General features: G+C 47.7%; 1 protein-coding gene across 1 annotated transcript; it reads right to left on the bottom strand.

Annotated features, from left to right (window-relative positions):
- Nucleotides 1–27,098, bottom strand: LOC115384788 (RAS guanyl-releasing protein 2-like; the record flags this gene model as incomplete). The annotated part of the gene is given in 17 exon segments (XM_030087017.1): nucleotides 1–150; nucleotides 153–166; nucleotides 272–387; nucleotides 1,493–1,603; nucleotides 1,689–1,751; nucleotides 1,753–1,776; nucleotides 8,070–8,107; nucleotides 8,110–8,283; nucleotides 8,286–8,349; nucleotides 8,704–8,820; nucleotides 13,227–13,400; nucleotides 13,525–13,675; nucleotides 14,006–14,137; nucleotides 14,844–14,900; nucleotides 15,030–15,132; nucleotides 15,204–15,303; nucleotides 26,922–27,098. Coding segments are annotated over 16 exon segments (1,558 nt in total), but the record flags the coding sequence as incomplete, so codon positions are not given.
- Between the last annotated feature and the right edge of the window lie 537 nt (nucleotides 27,099–27,635).

Below are 27,635 nucleotides of genomic sequence, written 5' to 3'. Positions count from 1 at the left end.
ATGTGAGCGGTGGGCGTCCACTCACAAAGCCGGCGCAGTGCTCGCAGAACGTGGGCTTGACGTAGGTGGCCTCGGTGAACGTGTGGATGAAGCCCATCTTGCAGTTGAGCAGCGAGCTGGCCTGGATGAAGTAGTCTATCATCTCCTCCTGCTGATCTGCCCGTCTCTGCCGGTAAAGACGGAAAGACGTGAGCTCCGCGGGAGACGGGACGTGGGCGGGCTCGGCGCTTCAGCGACTTGGACTGTGTGGACAAAGTCTGCGGGAGCTCACTGATTCTTGTCCAGTTCGCCAAACTTGCTGAGGTAAGGGAAGTTGTTCCGGATCGCCTCGAACTCGTCCCTGGAGATGTGGCCGTCGCCGTCCGTGTCGAAGTTCTTGAAAACTGACTGTGAGCAAAAAATGTTTCACAAATTTAGAGAAGAATCTTGATAATTGCAGCAAAAATTAGTGAAATACATTGTGATGCCAATCTGCGTAGATGCATTGTGTACGGAATAATGCTGCCCAACTACTGCCTACTAAAGCTGAAGCCACTTTCAACACCAAACAATTGATTAGTCCAGTAACATAGTACAATAAATTCACAGACAAAAAATTCGATCTCGTCTCCAGCCCCATTAACATAACGTGAAAAGTGAGATTTTGTTTGCATTTTTGCTTCATTAAAGTTTCATTTTTACACGACGCATTGAAAAGGATGTGGGTCATGACACTCTGCGGCAGCTATTTTCCAGCTACCCGTGCACGTGCAGGAGAATGATTGACTTCGGCCGTAGCAGCATTTCAGAAAACTTGACACTTCCCCCCGTTTCCATGTAGACGGACTGGAGCACTTTTGAATAAGTTCCACTTTGAAAGCCATTTTCAAAAAGCTGCGTTTTCGGTTCCTCGGAGCAATGTGGTCGAATAAAAGACCCGCAAGGAAGGTTTTGTTTTTACTTGAAAGCATTGTTGAGAAAACGGGATCTTAACCTGGTTCCTGTTGACATAGGTATAAGAGTTAATAATAATGCTTTCATATCTGGATTTTTTCTTTTTTTTTTATATTCTCTGCTCACACTATTCTTTCCATGTGTTTGTTTGTTTTTATACACAAATGATTCTGTTTCATATGTGTGTATCTTTGCGTGACTGCTGCTGAGTTTCTCTCCTGAGAGAAAACCAGGCCTGTCTTGTCTCATCTCTGTTAAAAGCAGAATATGGCTGAGCTGTAGCGATGGATTCGCTCATAGTGACAGATCTACCTAATAAAGCGTCCGGCACATCTTGGCCGTTGGATTGACAGACATCTATCGTTCACATTTTCCCAGGAAAGGATTTAAGGTTTAACCAAGTTTTAATCCCTGAAGAACCGTCTAATTAATTTGTTAGAGAAAGAAAAAATGTGGAAAACCTCCAAAAGGTCAGTGCTGGTTTTCAGCGTCTTTATGATAGTGGGTATGACGATGTTTCCGATGTCCCGCAGCCTTCACCGGACGTCAGGACACTCACCTCCACCATCTTCTCGATGTGCTTCTTGATGATCGTGGGGTCGGCGTTGGGCTTCACCGACACGGCCCAGTCGTCGATCATGGTGGGTTTGGGGTCCGGAGCGGCGGCGGGCTGGAGTTCTGCTGCAGCCGGAGAGAAACCACAGAAATGTGAAGGAGGGGAAACAGGAGCGCAGCTGGAAGGTCAGTGGACGAGCGTCTCTTCTTACCGCCGGTTTGCGCGGTTCTCTCTGCAGAGACATCTGGTAGATCTCCTCCTCCTGTGTGGTACTGGTCCAGAGAGACCTGCAACAGCAAGACCGTGTGAGAAAACCATGAGGAAATACCACGACAATGATGTACACACTGAGCTTTTATCGATGCAACAACACACCCAGTATGGTAGCTAAAAGGTCCACGTTCTGTTCTGTTCAGTTCAGACATGATCATCTCACAATACGTTCACACACACGTTCGTTGATTCAAAAATATTCTGTCTCCTCTTTAAAGGGTTGCTGCCTTAATAAACTGTCTGCATCATATGACAGAGGCAAAGGTTGCAATCGTTCACTCATCACCTGATGTAGTTCAATTCAAAACAATGTCACCTGACTGGCTGCCCGTCACAGTCATAAAGTCTGTATTTAACTGCACTGCTGCACAGTATTCTGACAGTGACTGACATAATTACCCAAAACTTAGGGAAACATTCAGCGAGGCTTTTTTTAAACGACCATTTCAGTCCTGGATGTCCTCATGAAACGGGCCGAAACACTCCAGGATGAATGTCAACAGCATCAATCTCACAACGGCACAGCCTGGGCGGGGAAAAGTGTTGCTGTCTCCATGGCAACAGGTGTATTTTGGTCAGGTAATCCGTCTGCAGGACTGCAAACGACACCTTTAGTCCAGAATCAATACACAAACCGCTGCTGAGCTATCGCTCTGCTGACACTTCCAGAGATCGTCCAATCGGAGGAGAGCACAGCGAGCTAGCAACCTTTAATTAAAAATCAGGCGACCTCGAGATATAAAGAGCAGAAATATGAATATGGCCGCTGAGAGGTGAAGACATGAACTCTTTTTCATAACGCCTGAACCATCAGTCGGCGATACACTACAGAAAGCAAGACAACATTTTGCTCTCAAAGCTGGTGTGTTAGAAATGGAACCAAAACGAGGAAGAAGGAGTAACTGGTGGCAGCGGCTCGCCGGTGCACGCGGTCCTGTTGAGGCCCCGCCCATCTGCTCTTAACGTCCATGTGTCAGATTTCACAGCACACCTTCAGAAACGAGGGACTCATGCCTGAGTAGACAGACAATAAAAAACCGTTTCCCTCTAGAGTTGCGTGACTCCCACTCTGTGTTCCTGGGACTTAGTTTAACAGCTGAGACACAGGTAATCGCAATCCAACTTCAAGCATCTGTGTACTCGCCAGTGTGAATGTTGTATTGTCCTCAGTTGTGTGTGGTTTCCGTCTCTCTTGCATGCCTGTGGGCTCCGTGGCTGAGGCAGGGTGTCAACACTACTCACCAGGTTGGGCTTTAAAAAGCTGAAAATGATATATTATTAATGACGATTCGAGAACTAAGCTTATTTCTGTTGTTCTGCAGTAAGATCATATATGAGATGTTTGAATTAAGCCAAAACCACTACTTGTATTCGCATATTCTAATTAAAGTGCTTCATTATTTGAGCGAGTTGCCCCCGTATGCACTTGAAGTTACCTTTAAAACCTCAATATTTCTTCAGACCGCGCCGTCTCTCTAACCGAAGCCTCTGAACACTGAGCACTATGGCAACAGGTGAGAGAGCCACATTTATTTTCGCCCACCTGTTAAGACACTACAACCGACGGCCGCAAACAATCATCCGCCGCATCCATTGTTGGCCTGGAATTGCTTTCCTGTGAGCCATTCTCTCACGGTAATTGTGTTTCCTGTCTTTTATTGAGTTGAACTAGTAAATAAGGAAAGACAAAGACCGTGTTTTCCTTGTTTGGGCGCGCTCGTTTGACGCTGCTGACGCTATTTCAGACCGACTGTTGACATGAAGTAACTCACGATGTTCAGGGCTCAAACGTTTTCAAGAAAACTGGTCGCAATTATTGAAAAGAAAAAAAACAGGAGGTAAAACCTGCATATTTGAGCTTCCTCTTTTCCTTATTTTGTCAGATTTATTGACTTTCCTTCCGTCTTATCGCTGCTAGATTCACTCATGCTGGATCAGCGCCAATAGCACAGGCATAAGGTAATTGGTTTTGACTCTGTCCAGCAAACCTGCTCTGTGCGCCTTTGCTCCACAACCTGAAGCTGTCAAGATTTCTTCGCAGAAAACGAAAGAACAAAAAAAAGGAAACGAAAGTCGGACGGCAGCTGCAATCTCACACCAGCACCTGAAACTCAGAGGCAGAAATTGATCACCTGGGATTGTTTGAACAACTCGGAAGCCTTCCGCCTCAAATTCAGGAAATTCGTCTCACTGTCGCCAAAAAAATGCTAAAACACAATGTTACTAAAACATGGAAGACAAGGGTGTCAAACGTGAAGCCCGTGGGCCCAAGAGTGGCCCCCAGAGAGTCCAATCCGGCCCGCAGGATGGAAGTTGATAAATTACATAGTTTGATAAAAAAAAAAAAAAGAACACTGAGAATGGTTCTTAAATCTAAAATTACAGGAAAAGGTTTTATTTATCCAAAAAGAGGTGCAACTGTTAGCGTGCCAAAGGAACAATCAGGGAGCTTTTAGAACACGAGTCAACATTTTAATTGAGAATATTATTCCAAAAGTAATTCTTCAACCTGCTCCAACCCATTTGCACAAGTATGCACGCCAAATACTGTTTATCATGGAGTGGTTGGTAGCTTTCAGCCACAAAATGATAATTTACTGTTAATTAATCGCATTGGTCCCAACTGTCAGTGGCTTAAAAAGTTCATCACATCCTGGCATGCACGTATTCACACACTCACTGCTTCTCACATCGATTAATTACTGTAACTTAACTTTGTTCTTTCAGTGCTCAACAGATCTGGATGCAGCAGCTCCCCTCACAGTCATTTCTCTGGTCTTTGCTCGTTCAGCCGTTCTATGCTGTGTTTCATGGCTGACCAGTGTTTGTTGATGATTTTCATTCGTGCTCCACCACAGTATTGCACAAGACGCAAAAAGAGTATCGCTCCGCTGTCGTGAAGAACATTAGGAAACTGTTTTTCACGGTATTTAGCAGTCATTTTTGTTGGCAAATCTCATGTCAAAAGAAACACCTTTACTAACATTGTTATTTATTACAATTTAACAAATATAACGCAATGGTTACAATCCCTGGTATATGTCATCAGTTATTTAGTTTTATAAAAGCTATTTGCTGGTCTTGTCCACTTGAGATCAAATCGCTCCGAAAGTGGCGGCTCAGGTAAAATGACTTTAACACATCCAAACTCCATGCAGTTATTCACCCAAACTCAGTCTCAAACTGGGGCTATATTCAGTGTGAAGTGACAGGATGAACCACTCCGCGCCGCTATGTGACACACGTGGTCGGTAGCCTTGGCAAAGTTGCACCTTCACACAATTACAAGCAGCTGCATAAATAGGCTGTAGAAGGTAAAGAAAGGGCTTTTTACAACATGAGATGCAGCTTTTAACATGCACAGGCACTTGCACAGGCACGTGCTGCAGCTTATTGACTGAAAAGTGCTTTCTAAATGATCAATTGATTGATTTCTGCAGAGGTTGCCACCGTCATGACTGTAACTATTACATAAGCACTATTATCAGTTCCAAAAAGATTTTAACACGATTTTAATGTTCCTCTTTGTTTCTTTGCAGTTTAAGTTAAATACTTGAGAAACACCGGACAAATGAGTAAATTTGAGTGATTTATTGTTGAAGGCTTTACTAAACCTGGTGATTTTACATGGAGTCTGCGGGTCTCGCTCTGCGGGTCGTTTCAGAGGTGAAGCGAGCCGACAGGCTGAGCTCCACACTCTGCAGTGGGAGAAAGGAACAGTCAAAAGGTTCCGGTGCAGGTTAATAATTTAAAGTTCAGCGGTGAGGACTCTTTGTTCTGGATGAGAGTATCATTATTGTGGCAATAGAAAACATTTAAAAAAAAAAAAAACACTCTTTGGGTGCTTTGAGTGTAAATGGAAAAGGGCTCTCACCCTTTTTCATGCATAAAGTTCAATTTGCTCCTCATTTGGAGCACAGCGCTTGGAAATGATTGCATAAATTACTCTGTTCTCACAACAGAAACAGTCCACTCCAGTCTAAAAGTAGTTGTTTATTTGAGTGAGTTTTCATAATTCTTTATTGGATCAGACGTGCTCTGAAAACGGCTGCAGATCAGGTGTATCACACGCTGGTTCAGGGGCCACAAACATCATGAAAGCCCCTCCGAGTCAAACCGACATGTTCAACTCACTGTCTGGTGACTTTCTGAAATCATGATTGCAGACACGTTCCATTATAAGCACATGGGACATGAGACAAGATTAAATATCAAACGACGTGTCAAAGAAATTTTCACCAAACTTCTGCCGATGTCTCAAATTTTTTAGGTTGCTTAATAACACCTTTGTTCATCTTTATTTCATATGATCAATTCATTTTTCATTAGTTTCTTGAGAATTTTTGTCTCAAGAAAGTGTTTCTACCACTTCATAGATACATAACTTGTCCTACCACACCTAATCCAGTCAAACAACCAACCAGCCAGCCTACCAACCAATCAACCAGCAAACCAACTAACCAACAACCATCCAACCAACCAGCCAGCCACCAACCAATCAACCAGCAAACCAACCAACCAACCAACCATCCAACCAACCACCAGCCAGCCAACCAGTCAACCAGCCCCAGCCAATCAGCCAACCAACCAGCCAGCCAGCCACCACCAACCCCCAGCCCGATCAACCAACCACCCACCAGCCAGCCAACCAGCCAGCCCCCAACCACCAGCCAGCCAGCCAACCAGCCAGCCCGTCAGCCAACCAACCAGCCAGCCAGCCAACCAGCCAGCCCGCCAACCAGCCAGCCGCCAGCCAACCAGCCAGCCATCCACAGCCAACCAACCAGCCAGCCAGCCAACCAGCCAGCCAACCAGCCAACCAACCAGCACCACCAGCCAACCAGCCAGCCAACCACCACCAACCACCGCCAGCCAGCCACCAGCCAACCAGCCACCAGCCAACCAGCCAACCAGCCACCAACCAGCCAGCCAGCCAACCAACCAGCCAACCAACCACCAGCCAACCAGCCGCCAGCCAACCCCAACCACCAACCACCAGCCAACCCCACCACTACCAACAGCCACCAGCCAGCCAACCACCCCAACCAGCCAACCAACCAGCCAACCAACCACCACCAACCAGCCAGCCAACCAGCCACCCCCAACCAGCCAGCCAACCAGCCAGCTAACCAGCCAACCAACCAGCCAGCCAACCAGCCAACCAACCACCAGCCACCAGCCAACCAACCAGCCAGCCAACCACCACCAACCAACCAACCAGCCAACCAACCAGCCAACCAGCCAGCCAACCAGCCAGCCAACCACCAACCACCAACCAGCCAACCAGCCAACCAGCCAGTCAGCCAAGCAACCCCACAACCAGTCAGCCAACCAACCAACAGACAAACAATCCAGCCAGTCAATCAAACACCAACCAAACCAACCAACCAGCCAGTTAATCAGCCAGGCAACCATGCAATCATCCAATAAGACATAGGAGATAGTGTCAGGGTTTTCCTTCCTAGCAACATTTTCCACTTCATCTTAACAGACCTGGAGCGAATCCTTTGCCACCTGAGAGATCTATATTCCCCAGCATGCCCTGCCCCGGCCTCAAGGCCTCTCTTATTTAGTCCTTTCACTACCCTTAGTTGATAGAGCAGGACATTTTTCAATCCGAAGATTACAGATCTTATCCCTCATCTCCCTGTGTCCATATGCTGGCATGGCCTTCGGTTTGATGCTGGTAGTGAATGGGTGTTAATAATAATAATACAAGTGCTTTGAAAATTGGCCAAACAGTGAAATAGTGCTATATAATTGAAATCTTAATCCAGGGCCTTACTACCTAAAGGTTAGTCAGAAAACAAACTCTTCACCATTACCTCATACTTAACCACAACAGCTTATCTGTGACTGCACACATTCTGGACGGGAAAAAAAAAAATCTATAAATCCTATGCCAGCGAGTGAAGTCAAACCGACTTAATGATTTTCTGCTCTGTTCCTCGTATTTCTATCGGATGATCAGAAACAGATTTCGAACATGTATGAGTTCAAATTGATATTCTGGATGAGTGACCCCTCCAGGCCGAGGCTTTGAGCTCAAAGGTTCATGTTTTGAATCATTCGGTGACTTCTTTTTTCTGGCTCTTGTCTGAACGCAGATTTTTCTCCCATTTGGCCGCGACAGTCTCTTTGACCGCGAGCCAGTCAAATCACAGCGGAAGAAAGTGCATCAAACAGGCAGCCTGTTACACTGGCTGGACACAAAGTGCTTTTCCATAAACCAATCGCTTCCTTCTCCTTCATCTCCATCCGAGTGATCAACAGAACTTTCGAATTAAAACATTTTCTTTGAACTCACTGTGAGCAGGTTGAGCAGGTCCGTGTTGGCGTCCACGTTGGGGGCGTGCTCTGGACGAGCGCCAGCTCTTGCAGGATGGCGTACAGCTGCTGCGTCTTGGCCAGGTTCACCCGCGTCCTCTCTTTGTCGGCCCAGTCCGGCAGCGCCACGTGCACGGCGATCAGGTCCTTCAGGTGCACGCCGAGGATGGGGAACCGGAAGCCCGAGCACTCGAGAAGCGCTTGCGGTACTGGCTGTAGTTCCCGCAGGACGTCACCAGCTCGATCAGGCTGTTGAAGACCTGAAGATGGACAAATCGAGCAGGAAGGAAGTCACTGAAGGAGGCAGAGGGTGGACATGGGAGTTGGCAGCTGGCCTCAGGAGACTAAAGAATCTAAACATTCTGTGAATCGTTGCTCCAGATGGACTTACATAACTGTAAAGAGACAGTAACTCCCCCAAACCGATGCCTTCAACTCTGCGGCTCAAACTGAGAGCTTTAAAAGAGGCAGTGTGTAGGTGTAATGGGCACGGACTAGAGGCTTGGCAGGACCGACGGAGGAGATCTGGATCCCTTAACCGAGATTCAACACAACTTTCTCAGCAGAGTGCATCAGCGAGGCGAGATGCAGGGAAACGGCAGCGGCCGCCGCACCTTGTTGGTCTCGGCGCTGATGTGGGTTTCCGTGTCTTTGAGACGAGAGATGGAGCTGTTGCTCAGGCCGCCCACCACCGCCATCAGGGTGTTAAAGTTCTGCAGCTGAAGCAGCTTCTGTCGACGGGAGAGGAGAGAGAAACGAGGGGTCAGGGTGGACGTTGCAGAAAGTTCGCCAAAGTGTGAGTCACGGCCCAAAACGAGTGATGACCAGGAGAAAGAGAGGTGCCAAAATAAAGGTTTACATGAATAATAAACAAATAAGAAGGGAAAGTGGCAAACTTTCAGAGTGGGCATGAAAAGTCACATAATGGTGTGAAGTGCTGTGTGTCGAGCTCGGGCTGACTCTTTGTGAATGGCTCTCAGCAGGGCTCCACGCTGCCCTTCAGCCTGCTGGCTTCTCGCTGGAGATCGATGGGGTCGCAGCTGCGTGGGAGGCCTGCCAGAGGGGATCATCTGATTCAGCTCAAACACCCTTTCCAATCAATCCGCAAAGCGGAGTGGAAGGCAGCTGCTGTTTGCAGAGTGTAGCTTTGCTTCCATGTCAGCGCGATAAATCAGGTACAAGAGTTTAAAACGTGTGTGTGTGTGTGTGTGTGTGATCGGACGAGGTGATGGCACTGAGTTGTGCACACTTTTCACAGAGAACAGAACAAACGGACCGGAAGTGAGCTTTGTGATCGGAAAGAAGGATCCATGTTTTCATTTTTTGAATTAAAGTCTGCTCAGTCAAGGGAGAGAAAAAAAATTTTAAAAAAATAAAAGGGGTAAATGAACATGAGTCATCTGCAGCGCGCTCCCAATAGGTAGCTGAAATGGAACACGACCGGCGCACCCTGAGGGAAGCTTTAGGAAATGTCAAGTACATTAAGACCACCCCTCTGCGCCGCCTCTGAATGCATCTGAAATCAGCGTGAGGGTAATTTCTGTCCCTGCGTGCGCCTCCAACCGTCAGAAGGCGAGGCGCTTTAAATGAGCACAGAATTAATGCGGGTGTTGATGAGCTTCCTTATATGCAGGCGCCGAAATGACTTTCTGTAATGTGAACTGCGCCAGGAAGCGGGCGAGGGAGCGATTGTCATTATCAAAACAGAGCACGAGCCGAATCCCCGGGGGTGGGGCAAACTGAGGTGAGCCGGACTCCAAACTGTGAGCAGGTTGGTCGAGCCAGAAGCCGAATGTGTTGCAGAACTGATCAACGGGCGGAGCTTTAGAAACAGCTCTTTGCATTCGATCCTCCTGAAAGTGAGTGAGCGTGATTACTGCTGGTCTCTGCTCTCTTCCAGTTATTTCCGTCGTGCCTCCATTACCTTGTGGCTCCGGCACTCAGCTCTGAAGCAACGCTTAATTACAGGTCAGGTCAGGGTTTGCAGCAGCAGGTTGAGTTCAGCGCAGAATTGATTCAGAAGGACGAGCGAGTAGCGGGTCACGGTGGTTTATATCTATTTCATGGCACAGCTGCACCGATCAATGATAAGACATAAAGCTCAGTGTGCAGAGATACGATCCTCCGGACCGATCGGCTTTTCATAACCCGCAAATCATTTCTATTGAAGCTCTTTATTAACGACCTTCTTACTCCTGTTGTATTGTATAAGCAGAAAGGTGTCTGTACTTTCCGTTGTCATGCCGTGTGCATGCTGCTTTTCTTTAGCAGGACCGAACAGCAGCTTTAAATAAGACAACTGGATTTGAAGAAAACCAAAGGTGGGCCCAAGGATAATTAGCCACGTCGGTTCCGTGTTCAGGGACGAGTTCTCTGGATTACACTGCTCTGCAGGTTTGGTTGGTGCAGAATGTAAAATGTCACTGAAAACAGGATACACTGACTTGTCATTCTGTTAAACATTTATTAATCCTCTTAGGAAACTCCCTTTTCTCTGCACTGGCCCATCTTTATTGGAGAGGTGAAACCACATGATGGCGCTCCGGGGAGCTAAGGGAGGTCAGAGGTCATGCTCAGGGAGCCACAAGGGCCCATCAACCGTGGGATTCAAACCCGCAAACTCCCAGTCCCAGGTCCGCTTCTTCAACCTCGAGGCCTCCGGGGTTACGTTACTTTGTGGAAAACTCCCTAAACGCTCCTTCGTTGCTGCCATCAGGATCTAAAGGGCTTTAAAATAAAAACCCCTTTATGGAGTTGTGGCTTTATTTGGAGAAATAAAATCAATTTTAATGACGTTCTTATGCATCAGGAGTGTGGTTGGACTGCTGGTTTGTGATCTTTGGTAATGCTAATGTCAGAGTGATAACAGTCACAGAGACGAAGCTAACGGTGTGATATTTCACGGATCCTGGCTTGTGCGAGTTCTCCGTGTTCACCTCTTCACCCTACAGTGTCAGCGTGCTAAAATGTGATAATTATAATTGAATACAGGGTGAGGTGTAGCCTAATGGGAATGGCGTTTGGTTTCAAAGAATCCGTGAGCCTGAGACGACCTGAAACACGGCGGCTCCGACGGAAAAGTCAGGAGATCAGCTCCGTTATTAACAGAACCTGAGGCGAAAACGAATATCTGTAGCAAATGTCACAACAATCCATCAAGGCGCCGGGCAGAAATTTCAGTCAAAACCACGAAGGTCATTGTTTTGCCACTAGTGCAAATGCCAGGGAGGCAATTTAAAATTCACCCAGGGTCCAGGAAAAGTTGCGGCCTGAGCAGTCGACCATCGCGGCTGTGCGGTGATGGCATTTTGTGGGGTGGCGGGGGGGGGGGCGAGAGGCAGAGATAGGGAAGCAGAAGGAGGTCATTCTCATTCTCTCTGCAGAGCTGCTCGCTATCGGCATCGGCCCTCACCTCCGCCGCGTCACAGCGACATGTAACGCTGGAACCAGTCCAAGCGCCGAGCGTCAGCGAGTGTGAAACAGTCCGGGGAGCTGTGAGGAGTGGGTGGGGGGAAACCCCCCCCCCTCCGAAAAGAGCCCCACTGGGGCGTCACAGACTGAGAAACCGGCTGAATAAATTACAAAGTGTGTTTTCTGAAGGACAAGATAAAATAAACATGGCCGCGTGCGACGTCTCACAGCAAGTCCAGAGCGTACCTGCGATCAGTAATGAGGAAGCTCTGGGTTGTGGGCTATTAAGATTATAAAAAAAAAAAAAAAAAATCCTTCCTCTGGCTTTCTCGGCTGACTGAAGCTCCCGCTCCGCCGTGGAGACGAGTGCTCGGAAAAACTCCGACCATCTGGCACACAACATCAAGCTGAAAGCAAATCAATTACCGCGGAGCCCAGGACGCCGTTTAAAGGGATGCTTTTGCAGTGGAGGCATGACAGCCGGCAGACGGATGCCTTATAAGGCTGGCAGCGGTGTGGAGGAATTTGTGGAAGATGAGCTTGAGATTAGGATTAGAAGCATGCAGAAAAATGGTGTCTGGATTAACTTTTAGAAAAGTGATTTAATGTCTTAGATGAGCTTGGAAATGATTAGTGGCAACGCTGTTGTAGAGCTGCTGTCTCTCAGCATGAGTTTGGCGGTGGAATTAAATTCACTCAGTTTGCATAATGTGGCATCATGAGATGGCGGCCATATTGGATTACATAGCTGGAACATATAGCTACTAGGGCTGGGCACACGTTAACGCACTGCTTCCATAACGCCGACAAACATTTTATCAGGCGTTAAACCCCCCCCCCCCCCCCCCCCCCCCCCCCCACACACACACACACACACACACACACACACACACCGAGCTCCAGCTGAGCGTCAAAAAAGCACACAGGCCACGGCGCTTTTAGCGGTGAAACACGGTCCATTCCTCATTATTTGCCATATTGAACTCAGTCGAATTATCACAAAAATCACGAGGAAAAGGCTGGTATAAGGCAAAAAAACTGAAATCAGGAGCGCAAATATGACAAAAATGAAAGTGAAACTTAAATCTCGTGTTTGCCGGCTCCACGTTTCCGCCCGCTGGGCAGTCTTCAGGCGCTGAAAACGCAAAATAAAGTAAATTTCCCTTCAACTCACAATCTGGCTTGATAAAGGTACGTATGAGGCACAATTCGGCGTGACTGAATTCATCCTGTCTTCTCTGTCTGAGGGTCGGAGATAGAATGAAGTTTGAGGAAGTGTATGTGCGCTCATTGCAAACTTCCATTCTTCATCTGCTCTGCTTGTTGGTGGTGTGTGTGTGTGTCGGGGGGCGCAATCTTGGTAAAGACCTGGTATTTTAAGCTATTATGAATCATATTTGATGAATTGGAAAATTATTATTGGAAAATTATGCTTCTTTCAGAATTCTTGCAAAAAGAAAAGAAAATCCCTGTCCCTGGCTGGAGGCAGGGTGATCATTACTTTTGAATTCATTTTAGTATTTTCCGCATAATGCGATTAATCACAATTAATCGCAGAAAAATTATGTGATTAATTGCAATTAAGAAATTTAATCGTTGCCCAGCACTAATAGCGACAGATGCTATATGGCTAAAAGTACCGAGTACCTCCATTTTTCTCACGATTCAAAGTGTACTGAGCGTGTTTTGTGTAAGTCACGGCAGGTGAACCGACCAGCGGACCGACCTGAGCCACTCTGATGAAGTGGGAGATGACGGCGGCCCGCTGCGGGGCGGTGGGCTTGCTCAGCACCATGAGCTGGATCCACTGGGAGACGCTGTTGAAGAGCGTGATGAAGCGCTCCAGGATGGGGTTGTCCACCGTGCAGCCGTGCATCACGAAGCTGTGGTAGTCCTGGAACTGGACAGGGAGACAGGCCAACTGTCATCCAACTATGAATCCATCCATACATCTATAACGCTGCAGCCTCAGGTTCAGGCGTGAAAAAGCTGATTTTGCACGCCGGCGGACCGGCGCACTGACCCAGGATCTTGCAGAAGGACTTGTACTCCAGGTAGGTGAGGTGCTCGGCCAGCTCGCAGGAGTCCAGGTGGTCGAACAGCAGCGACATTTTCCTCTTCTTGGACACGGACGGCACCCGCTGGGTAACCTGCCGCTTCCATTTGTAGGACGGCCTGTAGAGGGCGAGAAGGCAGTTCCCTCTTCATACGAGCCACAGAAGATCGTGTGAGGAACCGAGAGGGGCGTTCACAGTGGGAAATCAATGAAAGGAACCTCATTACATACAGTCCCACGATTCCTGCCAAACCCATAATGTGAAGGCTGACCGACGCTCAGCTGGACAAAGGCCTCCTCTGATGGGACACTAAAGGGAATTTCAAGTTCCCACTGCAGTGGATTTTATGGGAAAAGGGGAGTCGCTGACCCCCGCATAGCAAGGCAGCTTCCCAGAAAAGGCCGAGCAGAGACAAACAAGAGGCAGACGCCGCCGGCTCTCCACTCACACGCTGGACAGGTCAATGAGCTGGCTCTGCCGCTCGTTGCCCTCCGTGGTCAGGAGGTCTTTATAGTCTTTGATCTGGTCCACCAGCTCCGGGTTCAGATTGAACTCCGCAGGGAACTCAGAAATCCAGTACCTGGGAGAGAGAGACCAAAGGCAGAGAGGAGAGAGAGAGAGATGACAGGTAATCAGATAAAGGGAGGCAAAGTTATTTGCAGGCTGCACCATTCTAAACACTACATACCGCATTTATCTCTTTTACATCAACTGGAATGTGTCAAACACGCAGCAGGACCAACAATTTTTCTTCTTTTAATCCAGTATTCGTAATATTTGGAGACTTCACCCAAGTTATCCAAATTTTTGCTCCAATAAATCAGATCAAAACCAGATCCAAAGGGATTTGTGCAATCAAATAAACAGCGAGCCAGCAAAAAAAACCAAGCTTCACTGTGCACTGACAATGGGAGTTAATCTGGAATAATACCTGGAAGCATGTCAAACAACAACAGACCAGGAGGAGTCGGAGGAACCGGAATCAGAGCGTGAGTTTGGAGTTTTCAAAGCACGCATGCTGAAGGCTGAATTAGTCCTGTGTTTTTTAACTTTTTTCTTAATAAAAACCTTCTACATGTGAACTTATTTGCTGTGCAGAACCTAAAATTTTGGAATTGTCTGTTCTTCTTCTACTGCTCCCAATCAGATCCAACGTGGCTCCTGAAGTGACCTTCATCGGAGTGTGTGATGTCAAGGAAAATCAAATCCCAACACAATAAAAATAGAGAATGGGTGGGAAAAGAGTGATGTTGAACTGGAAGTAGGACAGACTCCACGGTTATTACTTGATGAGGTGACATATCCTTAACCGGCGCTCGGCGGTGCAGCTCTCGTCCTGAGACCTGATCCACGAGTCAAGGTGCAACCTGGCAGCGAGTTTTTTAATCGAAATGTTCCTTTACCTCAGCAGAAGACGTACACAAAGCATTTCTTTAGTGAAACAAAAAAAACCAAACTGATTCAAAGGATACTTGAGCACCAGCTTCTTGGCCAGTTCTGTTGACGGGATGTACCAGGGGTGCATCATCAGGAACATGCTGACCAAGGTGGGATCCTTCACGGCGCCCTTCTCATCTGTGGAGAGCAGAACAGACGTCAGCAATCTGAACCCACGAGAGGAGGAGGCGAGGAGTGAGAGGACCAACCGAAGGCCTGGATGCTGGCCTCCACCAGCGCGTCCACCGTGGCCGACTGCTCCGACAAGATAGACTCCATCGCTGCTGTGTGCTCGGTTCGCGCCTCTCACTGGAAACAGAAAGCACAGCTCGGCTCAGAGAGAGCAGAGGGCGGCCCCGGCGCCGTGTTTTCCTCAGATCTGTCCATCACTGTCAGCCGCCGCCTGCATGACGGCTCACTTTGACCCCCCCCCCCCCCCCCCCCCCCCAAAAAAAAAAAATAAATAAACAGAGATGTCAGGGTGAGATGAGAATCATTCCTCCTGAAGAAGCACGTTTAATGCAGCTGTCACACACATTGTACTTCAGGGGCCACAGACAGCTCAATTCCGTCCTCAGTGGGCCGGATCGGTAAAACAGCGCCATAAAAACCTTCAAATTTAAATGTTAACCTTTGTTTTTATTGTTTGCTGCAGAGTATACGTGATGAAAATGTCTGAAAATTACTACAGTCTCAATATAATGAAACCGTTTGGTGCAAAATACAGTGACATGTCAAAAAAAAACAAAAACTCCTGCCACTGTTTATTACATTATGTACGTTTTTACAAACAGCATGGCTGTGAGGATAGTTTGCATTGTTGCAATGGGCCAGATTAGAGCCCCCTCTTTGCCAGCTTTGGCCCACGGGCCATATGTTTGACACCCCTTTGTTGGAATCTTAATATGAAATCTGATAACCAAGATCCTTTTTAACAACAGAAAGTGCAAAGATTCACATTTATTGTACAAAAAAGGATGAGGAAATGTCATCCTGATTGAGAGGAGCTGTAAAGAAATCTTTGCAGTAAAAATATAATAAAAAAAAAAAGACAATTCTTCCCCAAGCAGTCGAGTTATTTATTCTTATATTATTTAATTCTAAGCTCCTGTCAAGTTAAGTTAAAAGCATCTGGTCCGAAACACTAATTTTGAATGTAATAAAATAAATATTGACTTATTTTCAGTTCTGATCGGTGGGAAAACAGTTGAAGCACGTTCAGTCACACCCAAGAGAAAGACAAAGCGCGGAGATAAGAATCGCTCACGCAGTTCGGTTCACAGACGCCTCATTTAGATTCACACTTCATAAGCATGAACTTTACAGCGAGGCGCGGTAAACACCCGGCGCCCCGGCGCTCGGCTTTAAAGAGAGACTGATAGTAAACCACAAGCCCATCAGCAGGAAACCGCCATTTATCTCCTCCCGACACGCTTCAGCGCCTCATGTTCACAGCAATGAAGGGATGAGAAATAAACACTTCTGTTTATTAACAACCAGAAAAGACGTGTAATTTCAGTTTAAAATGTTCACGACGCTTGAGTGGCGTCATTAGGCCGAACGGCACGGCGACGAGACGCCAGCGCCGCTACAGGACGGCTCCGCCGGCGTCCAGAAGGCTTGTGACGAGTGTGTGTTCGTATCTATTGTTCCTGACACAATGAGGCCTTTCAGCGCACTGTCTCCGCCGCCGCACGGTGGGCGGACACGCTCAATTACAGGCTTCACGGCCAGAGGAGGAATTATAATCCCCGCGAGGAGGACGAGGAGGTGAGATTAATCTTCAAATCTGTGTCGGATGAGATGAAACCGTGCGGCAGGCGACGGGCCGAAACGCTGCGCCGCCGGGTTATAAATAGACATGAAAGTTTCTGAGGCAGGGTGTCCAGGCCGCCACAGGAAGCCGGTTCATGCCAGAGAGCAGCGCCGAGCGCCGAGCTTCAGAGGAACCAGCACCTAAAACCTGCAGCTGCCGCCCCACAACCACGCCTCAAACACAGCTGTGGAGGCAGCTCAGCAAAACCAAGCAAACAGGACACGAAAGTGACTCTATGACCAGGAACTTGTTCATTCTTTGGAAGCTGTCCATCTGTCATTCATCCAATAATCACTTTCAAGACACTAAAACCTTCAACTGACGAAAAACTGTGGAGCAGAATGAGAAATTAAAACCACAAAATCCAACATTACAAGACAAAGTACAAGAAGAAGAAGTGAAGGAATCAGCTGATTTGGACGGAGTTGGAAGGAAGAACAAGAACGCAAAAATAAATCCTTCAAATGTGCGTTTTAAAGCTCAGCTCATTCTCTGCAGGTAGTTTAAAACCATACTGATTTATCTGATCATGTTAAGCGCCGCTGCATGTGTCTGACCTCATTTACTCTCTAAGGAAACAGACGCAGCCACTTGTGAAAAGAACAAAACCTTCCAGCTTAGTGTTGCTATTATTAATAGAAACTCATCGAGATCAGACTGAATGAGTTCCTCTTCTGTATTCTGACAGGTTTTTTTTTTTCCCCTGTGTTTACCATAAAAGTGTGTGACAGTGCCGTGTGTGTGTCTGGCTTTAACATCAGGCTGTGCGTGTCCTGGTTATGCTGATACTATCGACACTTCGACCCGGGCACAGATTCTGTCCGCCGCTTTCTAAAAGACTGCTTTATCAGATCCGCTCCTTCTTTTTAATCCATTGTCTGAGTATTTTTTCCCGATCCCGGTTCTGCAGCCGCGAGGCGGCGGATTGATTGTGAAGTGGCGGCGCGCCGGGAGCCGCTTTGGTGTCATCCTGGGTTGCCTGGTGACGGCGGCCCGGGGCCATCGATCAGGCAGATTAGGGGGCGGGATGGGGCGCAGCGGGGATAAAGGGGAGCTGACGGGTGCCTGGTCAATCCCGGAGCCGCGGAGCGGCGCCGCTTTTACCGGCCAATGAAAATGTCACGTCCTCCGGCGAGACGGCCGCTCTGGCTTCATAATCCACAGGTAGAAAACCAGAGAAGCTCGTCACGGTTCACACAGAAACCTGACGTTTCAACCCTCACATAGCAAGCATTTACACTTCGTTACACTGCTTTAGTGGATTTATTGAGAATAAAAGTTGCAAATAATGTTTTATTCCAAGTGCAGCCAGGCTGTTGATGATCTGCTGCAATGCATTCTGCACAACTTCCCCTTGCAGTAGACCCTGTTTGCACAAAAAAACGCTGCTGTGTTCAGTTTGAAGCGACCGAATGGACCATAACGAGGAGACGGACACGTCGGTGGAGGAAGTTTACAGTTGCTTAATCGGAATTAGAGCAAATAAATCTGAAAAAAGATTTATTTTTTACTTGTTTTTGTACACAAGTTAATGTACAAAACAAAAAGGGAAAAAAACTGCAGATAAAAGTTGTGGGGAGCCAGCTGAAGAAATATCTGTAGCTACGATAACAGTAGTTCCTAAAGGCTCGGAGGCAATTAGGGTGGTTACAGTGTCTTTAAAGACATTCCCACGAAAAAAAGGTAGAAAAGGTTGTTGATGATCTGCTGCAAAGCATTCTGCACGATTTCACGTGCAATACACCCTGTTTGCACAAAAAACAAAAACTGAATCTCTTGAGCTAATTTGAAACACGAACATGAAGCGACTGAATGGAACAAAAACGAGAAGTTTACAGTTGCTAAATTGGAATTATAGCAAATAAATCAGAAAAAAGGATCACAATAGAATATGAGAAATTACACAAGTTAATGCATAAGACAAAAAGAAAATCAAATCTGGTCTAAAAGTCTGCAAATAAAAGTTGTGGGGAGCCAGCTGAAGAAACATCTCTAGCTACAGTAACAGTACAGGTGGGGGGCTCGGAGCCATTTGGGGGGGTTTCAGTGTCCTTAAAGACATTTTCACAAAACAAATGTAGTAAACTATTGAAAATATTCCAATGCAGAAATGGTAAGACTTAATAATCATAACTTAAATTGGTGTGTTTAATCATAAGTTTTGCAGTTCGCAGTAAATGACACGATGCACGGCACAGGCAGAAGAATTCAAAAAGGATTCTGCAACAAAACGCTTCATATTCATGAAGCGAAATGTGCCGAATCTTCACCGCATTTGCACCGGTATTTAATGGGTCAGGTCTCCGCGTGTGACGGCGGTAACGTGTGAACGTGCGTGTGACGGCGTCAACTCAACCACCAGCGCCAAACCACCAGGAGAAAAATCAACACACACTGAGCTCTATAAAGCAGGCGACACGTCGAGAACAGGTCTGCTGTGATAGAGTTCATCGATGCAGAATTACAAGCAAGCTGAGTGTTGAAGTCTTCATGTCTTTTGTTTTTCACCCTGAAATTGACACCACTGACTGATAATAAGACACCGACACACACGCAGGTAATGATATTCATCCTGCTATCGACGTCTCCATAATGGGCTCATCTCTATGCCAGTGAAGGCCTCCATGCTAATGCTCCGTCTCCTCGCTGGCGTTGGTTCAGCCTCCGTCCCCTCTGCCTGGCATTTAGGGAAAAACATGTCTGATTGATAGCTTGTTTTTCATTTAATGGATAATAGTGAATAAGCACTCAAACACACACACACACGCTCGGTGTTTTCCTTGTGGCTGACACACCTCAGCTTTGTTTGTGTTCTACTTTTCCAGTTTGGGAAGCGTCGGTTATCCGGTGACGTTCCTGCTTTGTTCTGGACTCCAGAGGATGAAGGGATCAAGAGTTCTGGAAAAGGCCTCAGCTCGACTTGAGTAATTCTCCTGACCTTTTCCTCGGCCGCCACCGGCACGCTGAGAAGTGGGGGCAACGTGTACAAGTGAGCAGAGACGGAGATGATCTGGCCAACCATTTAAAAAGGTCTTGGTGACGCTGTTTCACCAAAAACAAGCAAAACTGCTTAGAAAAGAGATAAAATGGCTAAAATGTCCTTCCTTCCTGTTGCTATAAGAGTCTATAACTCCTCCCTGTAAATAATGTTTGCTGCATTTTGGTTAATTTCATCCATTTTGTGGTTATTTTATTGAGATTAATACATTTTTTTCTATTCTATTCATGTCAAAATGATCTGGCAAATGCTTTAAAAGGACGAACTCAGTAAACTCAGGAAATGTAATGAAATGTTTATCATCCTAAACTGAATTTGAATCTCCATAAATGCAACATCGGACACAGTTTTCGCATATTTAAAACTTCAGAAGTTGCGTTCGCCTCATTCTGAAGGTTAAACATAAATCTGATCTGGTGGAAAATCACAGATTTATTTGCTTAACTCCTCATCTGGTGTGTAAATAAAACAGAAAAATAAGATGTCTGTGGACTCTGTCTCCACTAATCAGCCTTTCCAATTCAATCAGATGGTTTAGCGACTGGGAACCTGTGGATCCATCATTATCCTCTCAGTCTGAAACCCCAGAATATCTTCACAGGTACTGAAGAGTCTGTCTTTGAAAGACACGTCACGTTAAATCAGCTCCCCATTAGAAGAGGCTGCTGCTGCTCAGGTTGTGGCCATGAATATAAAAGCATAAGAATATGGACTTTTTACTTTGTTTTCTTTATAAAAACCAAAAAAAAGGACCACATTTCCTTTAAACCATATTTCTGTCAGTGACAGTGTATTTTTCACCTCTTATCTCCATCCTGTTCACTGTTACCGTTCAACTTTCCATTTTCCCACAGTAGTCTTTACTCTGGAGTGTAATTCACTCCGTCAGTGCTCCTTTTCCTTTAATCATGTGCCAAAGCCAGAAAGTAGCAGCAGATTCAGAAAAACAAACACGACCTGCCGAAGCCTTTTAAAACTGAGAGAATAGTTTAAAAACTTCAAACGCTGGCAAAAATCAAAACTTTGCTTGTATATCAAATAAAAGTTTCTGAAAGTGAGAATAAGTTCCGGTGACAGGAGTTAAAGGGCTTTGAAGAGCTCACATTAGACCCAGGAAACGTGTTTATGGTTGGATTCCTGTTGCTGAGACGACTCGTTCAGGCTGGAGAATGTGGAATCGATTGTGAAACGTCGTCACGCACAGTTATTTATTTGATGCTTTTTAAATACGGGGACTTTCTGCTTATTTTCAAGGTTCAGTTCTAGCAGTCTAAAAATGAGCTTCTATTTGTATTTGAAGGTTTTTCACCTGCTCTGGCCTTGATGACTTTCAAAATAAAAGAACGAAAGCTGAATGTTGGTAATTCAGTGATTTCTAGTCCAATATTTTGAAGCACGCTGCCTTTTTTCAAGTGTGGAAAAGACGAGTTAAACCCCACAGGAGTGAGGAGCAGCCGTCACACATTCTACATCAATTCTCTCTGTTTTCTGTCCTTCGTGCTCAGAGCGAACACCACATCCCTCCCTTCTCTTTCACGTTGCACACCCGGCTTATCTGCAGCCCGACATCCCTCCGTTTGTAGCAGGAAGTTGTAGCTCGGGTGCTGCACGATGGGACAGATATAGTTCTCCTGGGGGGTGGAGGGCGGGGGGGCGGCGGGGCTGCTGGTGGCAGGCTCTATTTACAGGCTGCGGGGGCACCGGGAGCAGGAAGGGGAACGTTTCCTTTTCCTTGGACACGCAGAATGCCACATCTGCGGGGGGGCCCCGGCTGCAGACCCAGATTAGCGGCTGCGGCTGCTCCTCGGGGAGGGGGGGGGGGGGGGGGGGGGGGGGGGGGGGGGGGGGGGGGGCGAGAGGAGAACACCAACAACTGCAGCTAAGAGTGCAGCATTCCTCACAGAGATTTACAGTTAAAAACGAAAAGAACATAGATCTTAAATTTGATATTTGGGGGGGTTTTTTTGCGAGGACGCAGCAGCTGCCAGAGTCTAAAGTTTTATCACCTTCCTCCAAAATGAAAGAGAAGTCAGGCGTCCTGCTCCACATCTGGCACCGTCTCACGTCTCACTGCTCTGCCTTCACATGAAAAGTGTCATGTATCTTCACCTCCTCCTGCCCCCCCCCCCCCCCCCCCCCCCACACACACACACACACACACACACACACACACACACACACGCACACACACACACAGTCAACAATGTGTCCTTGTCAGATTGTTTTCTGAGCTTTGTCTCAAGGCTTCCTGCTCAAACTGCTGCCCTTCTTTACCAGATGTGAAAGTTTGCTCCACAACAAACACCGGAAGGGTGTGTTGGTGTGTGTGTGTGTGTGTATGAAATGTGGCACACTCTGCATCGCCGAGGGTCTCGTGCCGGGTTTGGCCTCCTCCGAATGTGACGAACACAACGTCACTTTTCCTCCACGTCCATGCGTGGGTCATCTCCTCGGCGCTCGCAGCTTCCTCCCCGAGCGCCGCTCGGCTGAACGACGGACGGTTTTGGTGTCGCAACCTCGTTGCAAAAGAGCAAGTGTGCCTGTTGCAACAGTGCATCTGAGGGGTTCTCCCTCCAGCCAGCCGTTAATGAACCGGAGTCACGGTCAGGGTTCGTCTTCTGCTGCAATGCTGAAGTCAGGAATCTCACATCCTGTTGTTACACCGAGCGCCGTCTCCACTTCAAAAAATTTAAAGCAACAGGCCTGATGAGTGTGATCCACCCATTCAAGAATCTGTTGTCTCATGCCTGGATAGTAAAGCGCAGTCATTCCTCCAGCAGGGAGTTCAGTACTTTAGTGATTGTTGGAATTATGATGATATTGTCAAGCTTTAAGCCTTTAACTCCATGAGTTCTGCCCAAAAAAAGAAAAAGAAAAGAAACAGATTGTGGATTCCCCTTTAAATCTACTAATCAGGCCTCAGGTCAAGCATTATGCAGATGATACACATCCATCACTCACAGCGCTCCCTTACTGGAGGACTGAGTGGACGGGTGTTTCTTATGAATGTGTTCTGAATTCCAGGTCAAATTCAGTCGTGAACAATTACTGCTGCAGGTTAAAACTAACCTTTCCCACCACATATAGCTTAATTTACCCATAAAGCAGTTCCATAATGAGTTTTTAAATTAAACTTTAATGTTGTTTTTGTCGTGCTGCAGAGTACATGTGATGAAAAATGTGTATATTTTAGCAAAATTACAGGAGAAAATCACTACATTCTCAACCCAAAGTCATTTTTGATGATACTGTCTGGTGCAAAATATACAGTCAAAAGTTCAAAAGTGTTCTCCTCAACTGCTAGAGCAGCCACTTTCACAAGAAGGTAGCGATCACTGATATCTCAGCTCAGGTCTCACTCTTGTGTCCTCTATTCCTCAGAAGTCTGGCTGGATTGCTGCCACTTGCAGTCCTTCTTCGGCCTGCGGGCCTCATGTTTGACACCCCTGGTCTAAACCCAACATTTTCCAATACAACTCTCAGATTAACTCTAAAGACATTTTAGGTTCCAGAATTAACCAAAGAAACATGTCTGGATTGAGAAAGGAAGCTGCTGAAGGCTACAAATACACAGGAAGACCGAGCCACACCTCACCACCACTACAGAAATACAGTACATGTGTGAACTCGAGTAAAGAAAGTCTATTTTGAATGTGGTTTTTCACACTCAAAGCCTTAAGAGAAAAGACTCATGCACAGTTTTGACAAACCTGTCAGTGCAGAAGCTGCATCTCGGTAGCGATGGCGAGTCTTTGTTTTATCGTCGCGGTTTGCATCAGTTTTCTGCAACACAACCTGTAGAATTCAGTGTGTCAATTAACCATAAACCACCACAAACCTGTTGAAGAGTCTAAAAGCTCCTGATGCAAACTGTTGCTAACGGGAGCGAAATATTCAGCGCATGAGTTCGTCACTGCCCGGAGGAATCGCACTCCAATCCTTCATGGAGGAGAGAGCAAGAAAGATGGAGGCGCTCGCAGGAAGACGTCTCCCCAACAACAGCCTCTGGATAGAGATAAGTCTCTCAGCGAAGCCGGAATTTCTTCAATTTGACAAACTGGGTTTTTTTTTTTTTTTTTTCGAGCGAACATCTGCGGTTTTGCTGCAGAATAAGACACAACATCTGCAGGCTAATTTCTCCCTCGCACAGTGTTTATCTTCCTCACTTCCTCCTGCCTGTCAGATGTGCGCGAGCGGTTTTTACCAGCAGCCGCGCCGAGCCGCTTCTCTCTGTGAATTCTGGGAGTTTCACACTCGGCTGCCTCTTCGTTACCCCAGTCCAGTTCCTGTTTATGTTCTCCGTATCCCTGAGGAGGACCCCCCCCCCCCCCGAAAAAACGCCTCAATTTCCTGCATTCATGATACAACGCTAATTATGCTCATTCACATAAAGAAGAAAAAAAAAAAGCTTGCAGGCAAACATAATGAAAAAAAAGGTGAAGAGAGGAACTGGTCTGCAGGGCGCCGCCTCAACGCTTCAGCCGCTCTGGTGGAACTGAACGGGCCCCCACCCTGTAAACCCAGAGCGACCAAACCCCGGCGGAGCGCCATCTTCCAAATCAGTGTCAGTGACAATTCACCACCTCACCCTCCCGCCCGGCGGCAGGATCCAGTTTCACACCGTTCACCTGATTTACTGCTCTGACTCTTCTACCTCCGAACCGGGTTACCTCCGACAGCCAATCCCTGCCCAGCGCAGCGTGTCCAGATCTGAGAGCGTCTCTGTGGCTCCTCTGTGCAGAGACGTCCGTTTTACGGTCGCATTCCTCATCGTCACAATTCCCGAAACGCTGTCGCCCTTCCAAGTCGGTGGGAGTCGAATGGCACCGGATTCCAGCTCTGCCCACTCGGCACGCTCCACCATCTCTTCTGTGGCGCTTTAATGAGCTTCAGAGCCACTCTGTTTGATTTAAAGAGCGCTATTAGCAGCAAAAAGAGGCTACTATTTAACCCTACATGCATAAACTTCTAATTATTACAGCATCTGACTAAAAACTAACCCTAACCTAACCCTCGTCCAGGAGGCCTTCTCTGTGCGACGTCGGCCTCATCGCCGTGTGATTTACCTCCCGTCTGCTTCTCTTCATCGGCCTGCAGCGTCTAAACACGGCCTTCATCTCCTTTAAAAGTTTCTGTAAACAGACGACTGGCAGGCAGGCGGGCTGAGCGGAGGGAATGCGAGGCTAATGAACGGACGAGCTTCTGAACAGGCAGAGTGCAGCGGACCGCTCGTCCCGGCCGCGGCCTCCGTCCAGCGCACGTGTCTCTGGCTGCTCCCTGTAATTATTCGCTTTCGCTGCCTGATTCGGCGTCGCTGTCACCCTCTTCCCCGCGCTCCCGTTTAGTCGTAGTTCGGCCTCAGCCTCCGTCACAATGCAGCCAATTACGGCCCGCTCCTCCGATGAGAGGAGCTGCAGGTGGAGGTGGAGGAGGCGACCGGAGCGGCCGCTCAGGAGGCCGGGAGTAATTGCACTGCGGCAGCAGGGGGAGAGACGGCCAGAGCAAGACAATGCAGAGGTTTTTTTTCTTTTTTTTTAATTTCTTCTACTCGCAGTTTCCACCATTCTCCAGCCGCTTTAATCCTTGAAATCCCATCTATTCAGAGCCCGAGCATCTCTCCGTTTAAGCACCACTTCAGAGGGATCACAGAGGCCACGCATGGCTCTGGAGAGCCCGACCGTCAAATGAGAATTTCAACTATTTGTCTTATTGATAGCGAGCTGCTGCGCCGACGGGACTGACGCTCAGCAGCAGCTGCCACGGCCAAATCGGAGGACGGCGAGGCGACGTCTGCTTCCCGTCAGCAGCAACAGAAACACCCCGTTTACACGACAACGGTTTGAAAACGATGCCCGTTTAGATGAAAACACGGAGTCGTGACACTCTGGGGGAAAACACTGTTGCTGTTGTCCATCTACTCATGTGCAGAAGAACTGTTTACGACAGTAGCGAACATGCACATTTGTGTTTTCCTTCGTTTCCATGGAGACGGAGTCGAGCGTTTTCAAAAAGTTCCACTTTGGGAGCAATTGCCCCCCAAAAAATTGCATTTTCAGTGACTTCAAGCACCGTCGTCATGTAAACAGACACCGAAAACCCGACCAAAGTTTAGTGTTTTCACTTGAAACAGTCATATCTGAGGGTGATCTGTGGAAGAGAGTTTCAAGTTGGTCCCCTGTCTGCAGAACATGGAGAAGGAAAAATGCATCCTGTGGCCGGAATCAAAGCCAACCTTTCAAATCAAAAGCTGCCAATGGTTTCAAAATCAAAAGCCCTCTTTGACCAGATTCATTTGAACCCAAACAGACTCTTCAATTCAGTCATAAAAGTCCATGTCAGTAGTTTTAGAGTTGAGGGTGCACCGTGCAGCACAGTTTAGACGAAACACCTCAACACTCCCGATATTCCCTCACAGAAGAAGCAAAGCAGCAAAACTTTGGCTGCGAGTGCTCAAAATATCCTGCCAGGCCGCCAGCAGCAGCTTACAAGTCAAATCCTGCTGCCGTCGCATCAAAACAGGATCCAGCAATCACTGGAGACTTCTAATCCTGCTGCTGCGGGGGGGAGGAGGGGCGGAGAGAGGATCACCTCCAGTCCTCAGCTGCAGCCTGCATGAGTGATCAGGTAATGATGACCTCTGACCTGTTCAATCGAAATCAGCCAATGGGAGTGATTTCCCGTCCTCGCAGGGGGCATCAAGCCAAAGCAGCACGAGGAGCTGCCACTCCCTCAGGCTAAATGTAGGAGCAGGCATTCCTCCATCCTCCTCTGCTCAGCGATGCTGTGAGTCCATGAAGGCAGATTCAGATCAGCAGAACCCAGATTCTAACGCATCTTCAGCGCAGAACACGAAGTCTCACACTCATCCCTCCAGCAGATGTTTCACACGGTCTGCAAGTCGGAGCACAGCAGCTGGAATTACTTTTTTGCACAACTCTCCACTGAGTCAGGGCGAAGAATGCTGTGGCAATCCGCCAAGTGCACGCGAGAGCGCGCGGGTGCAACGCAACATCTAAACAGCCGATGATGACAGAGCCTCACTGTGGAAACCAACTGCCGTGCGTAAAAATGTCCAAAAACGAGCGCGCCCGCGCGCCAAGCACCGCTCCTTACCTTCAGAGTTTGGAGTTTCCCATGCTGTGAGAGCAGAGGCTGCAGAGGCGGGGGTTACCGGGGAAGCAGCCTTACATCACCGGGAGGGGGGGTCCGCAGGGTCCTGCGCCTCAAGTCCTCCACAAGTGTCGAGAGGATCCGTCTCCTGGAGGATCTGCTGTCTCTGTCTCAAAAAAAAAGTCTTATCCGCGTGCGCAAGTTGTGACGCGCAGGAAAAACAAAAAAACAGCGTCCGCAGCTGGAGCGGACAGCCTCGTGCCAGTCAGACCTTCCTCTGCGCGCAATCCAGCTGTGCGGCGCGCACCATCACACTGCGGAGCCACAGTCCCGCCTATTGGCAGTATCACAGCAACACCGCAGCCCCGGACGCACACGCACGTGCACATGCACGCACGCACCGTTACACACCATCACAATGAGCCCCGCGCTCTCAGGCACGCGACGCCTCGTCAGTGTTGCGCCTGCACGCTCAGTGTTTTAATGATGCCTTCACAAACTTCGCCGTGCGCGCGACACTCTTGCGCGGCTGTGCAGATATTTCCGGGAATGCGATGGAACGGATCACACTGCGCAAAGATGGGAGATGTGCAGCTTATGGTCTCTTCAGGTGCTCGTATTGAATTTCCTCTCTCACCTCACACACACACTCACACACATCACACACACTCACACACTCCATCTACCTGTTGCTGGTGCCGCCGTCGCATGTTGCAT

Source organism: Salarias fasciatus, unplaced genomic scaffold (assembly GCF_902148845.1).
Source record: "Salarias fasciatus unplaced genomic scaffold, fSalaFa1.1, whole genome shotgun sequence".
NCBI classification, from domain to species: domain Eukaryota; kingdom Metazoa; phylum Chordata; class Actinopteri; order Blenniiformes; family Blenniidae; genus Salarias; species Salarias fasciatus.
Note: the sequence above shows the minus strand (reverse complement) of the source record. Positions and strands in the feature narration are given on the sequence as shown.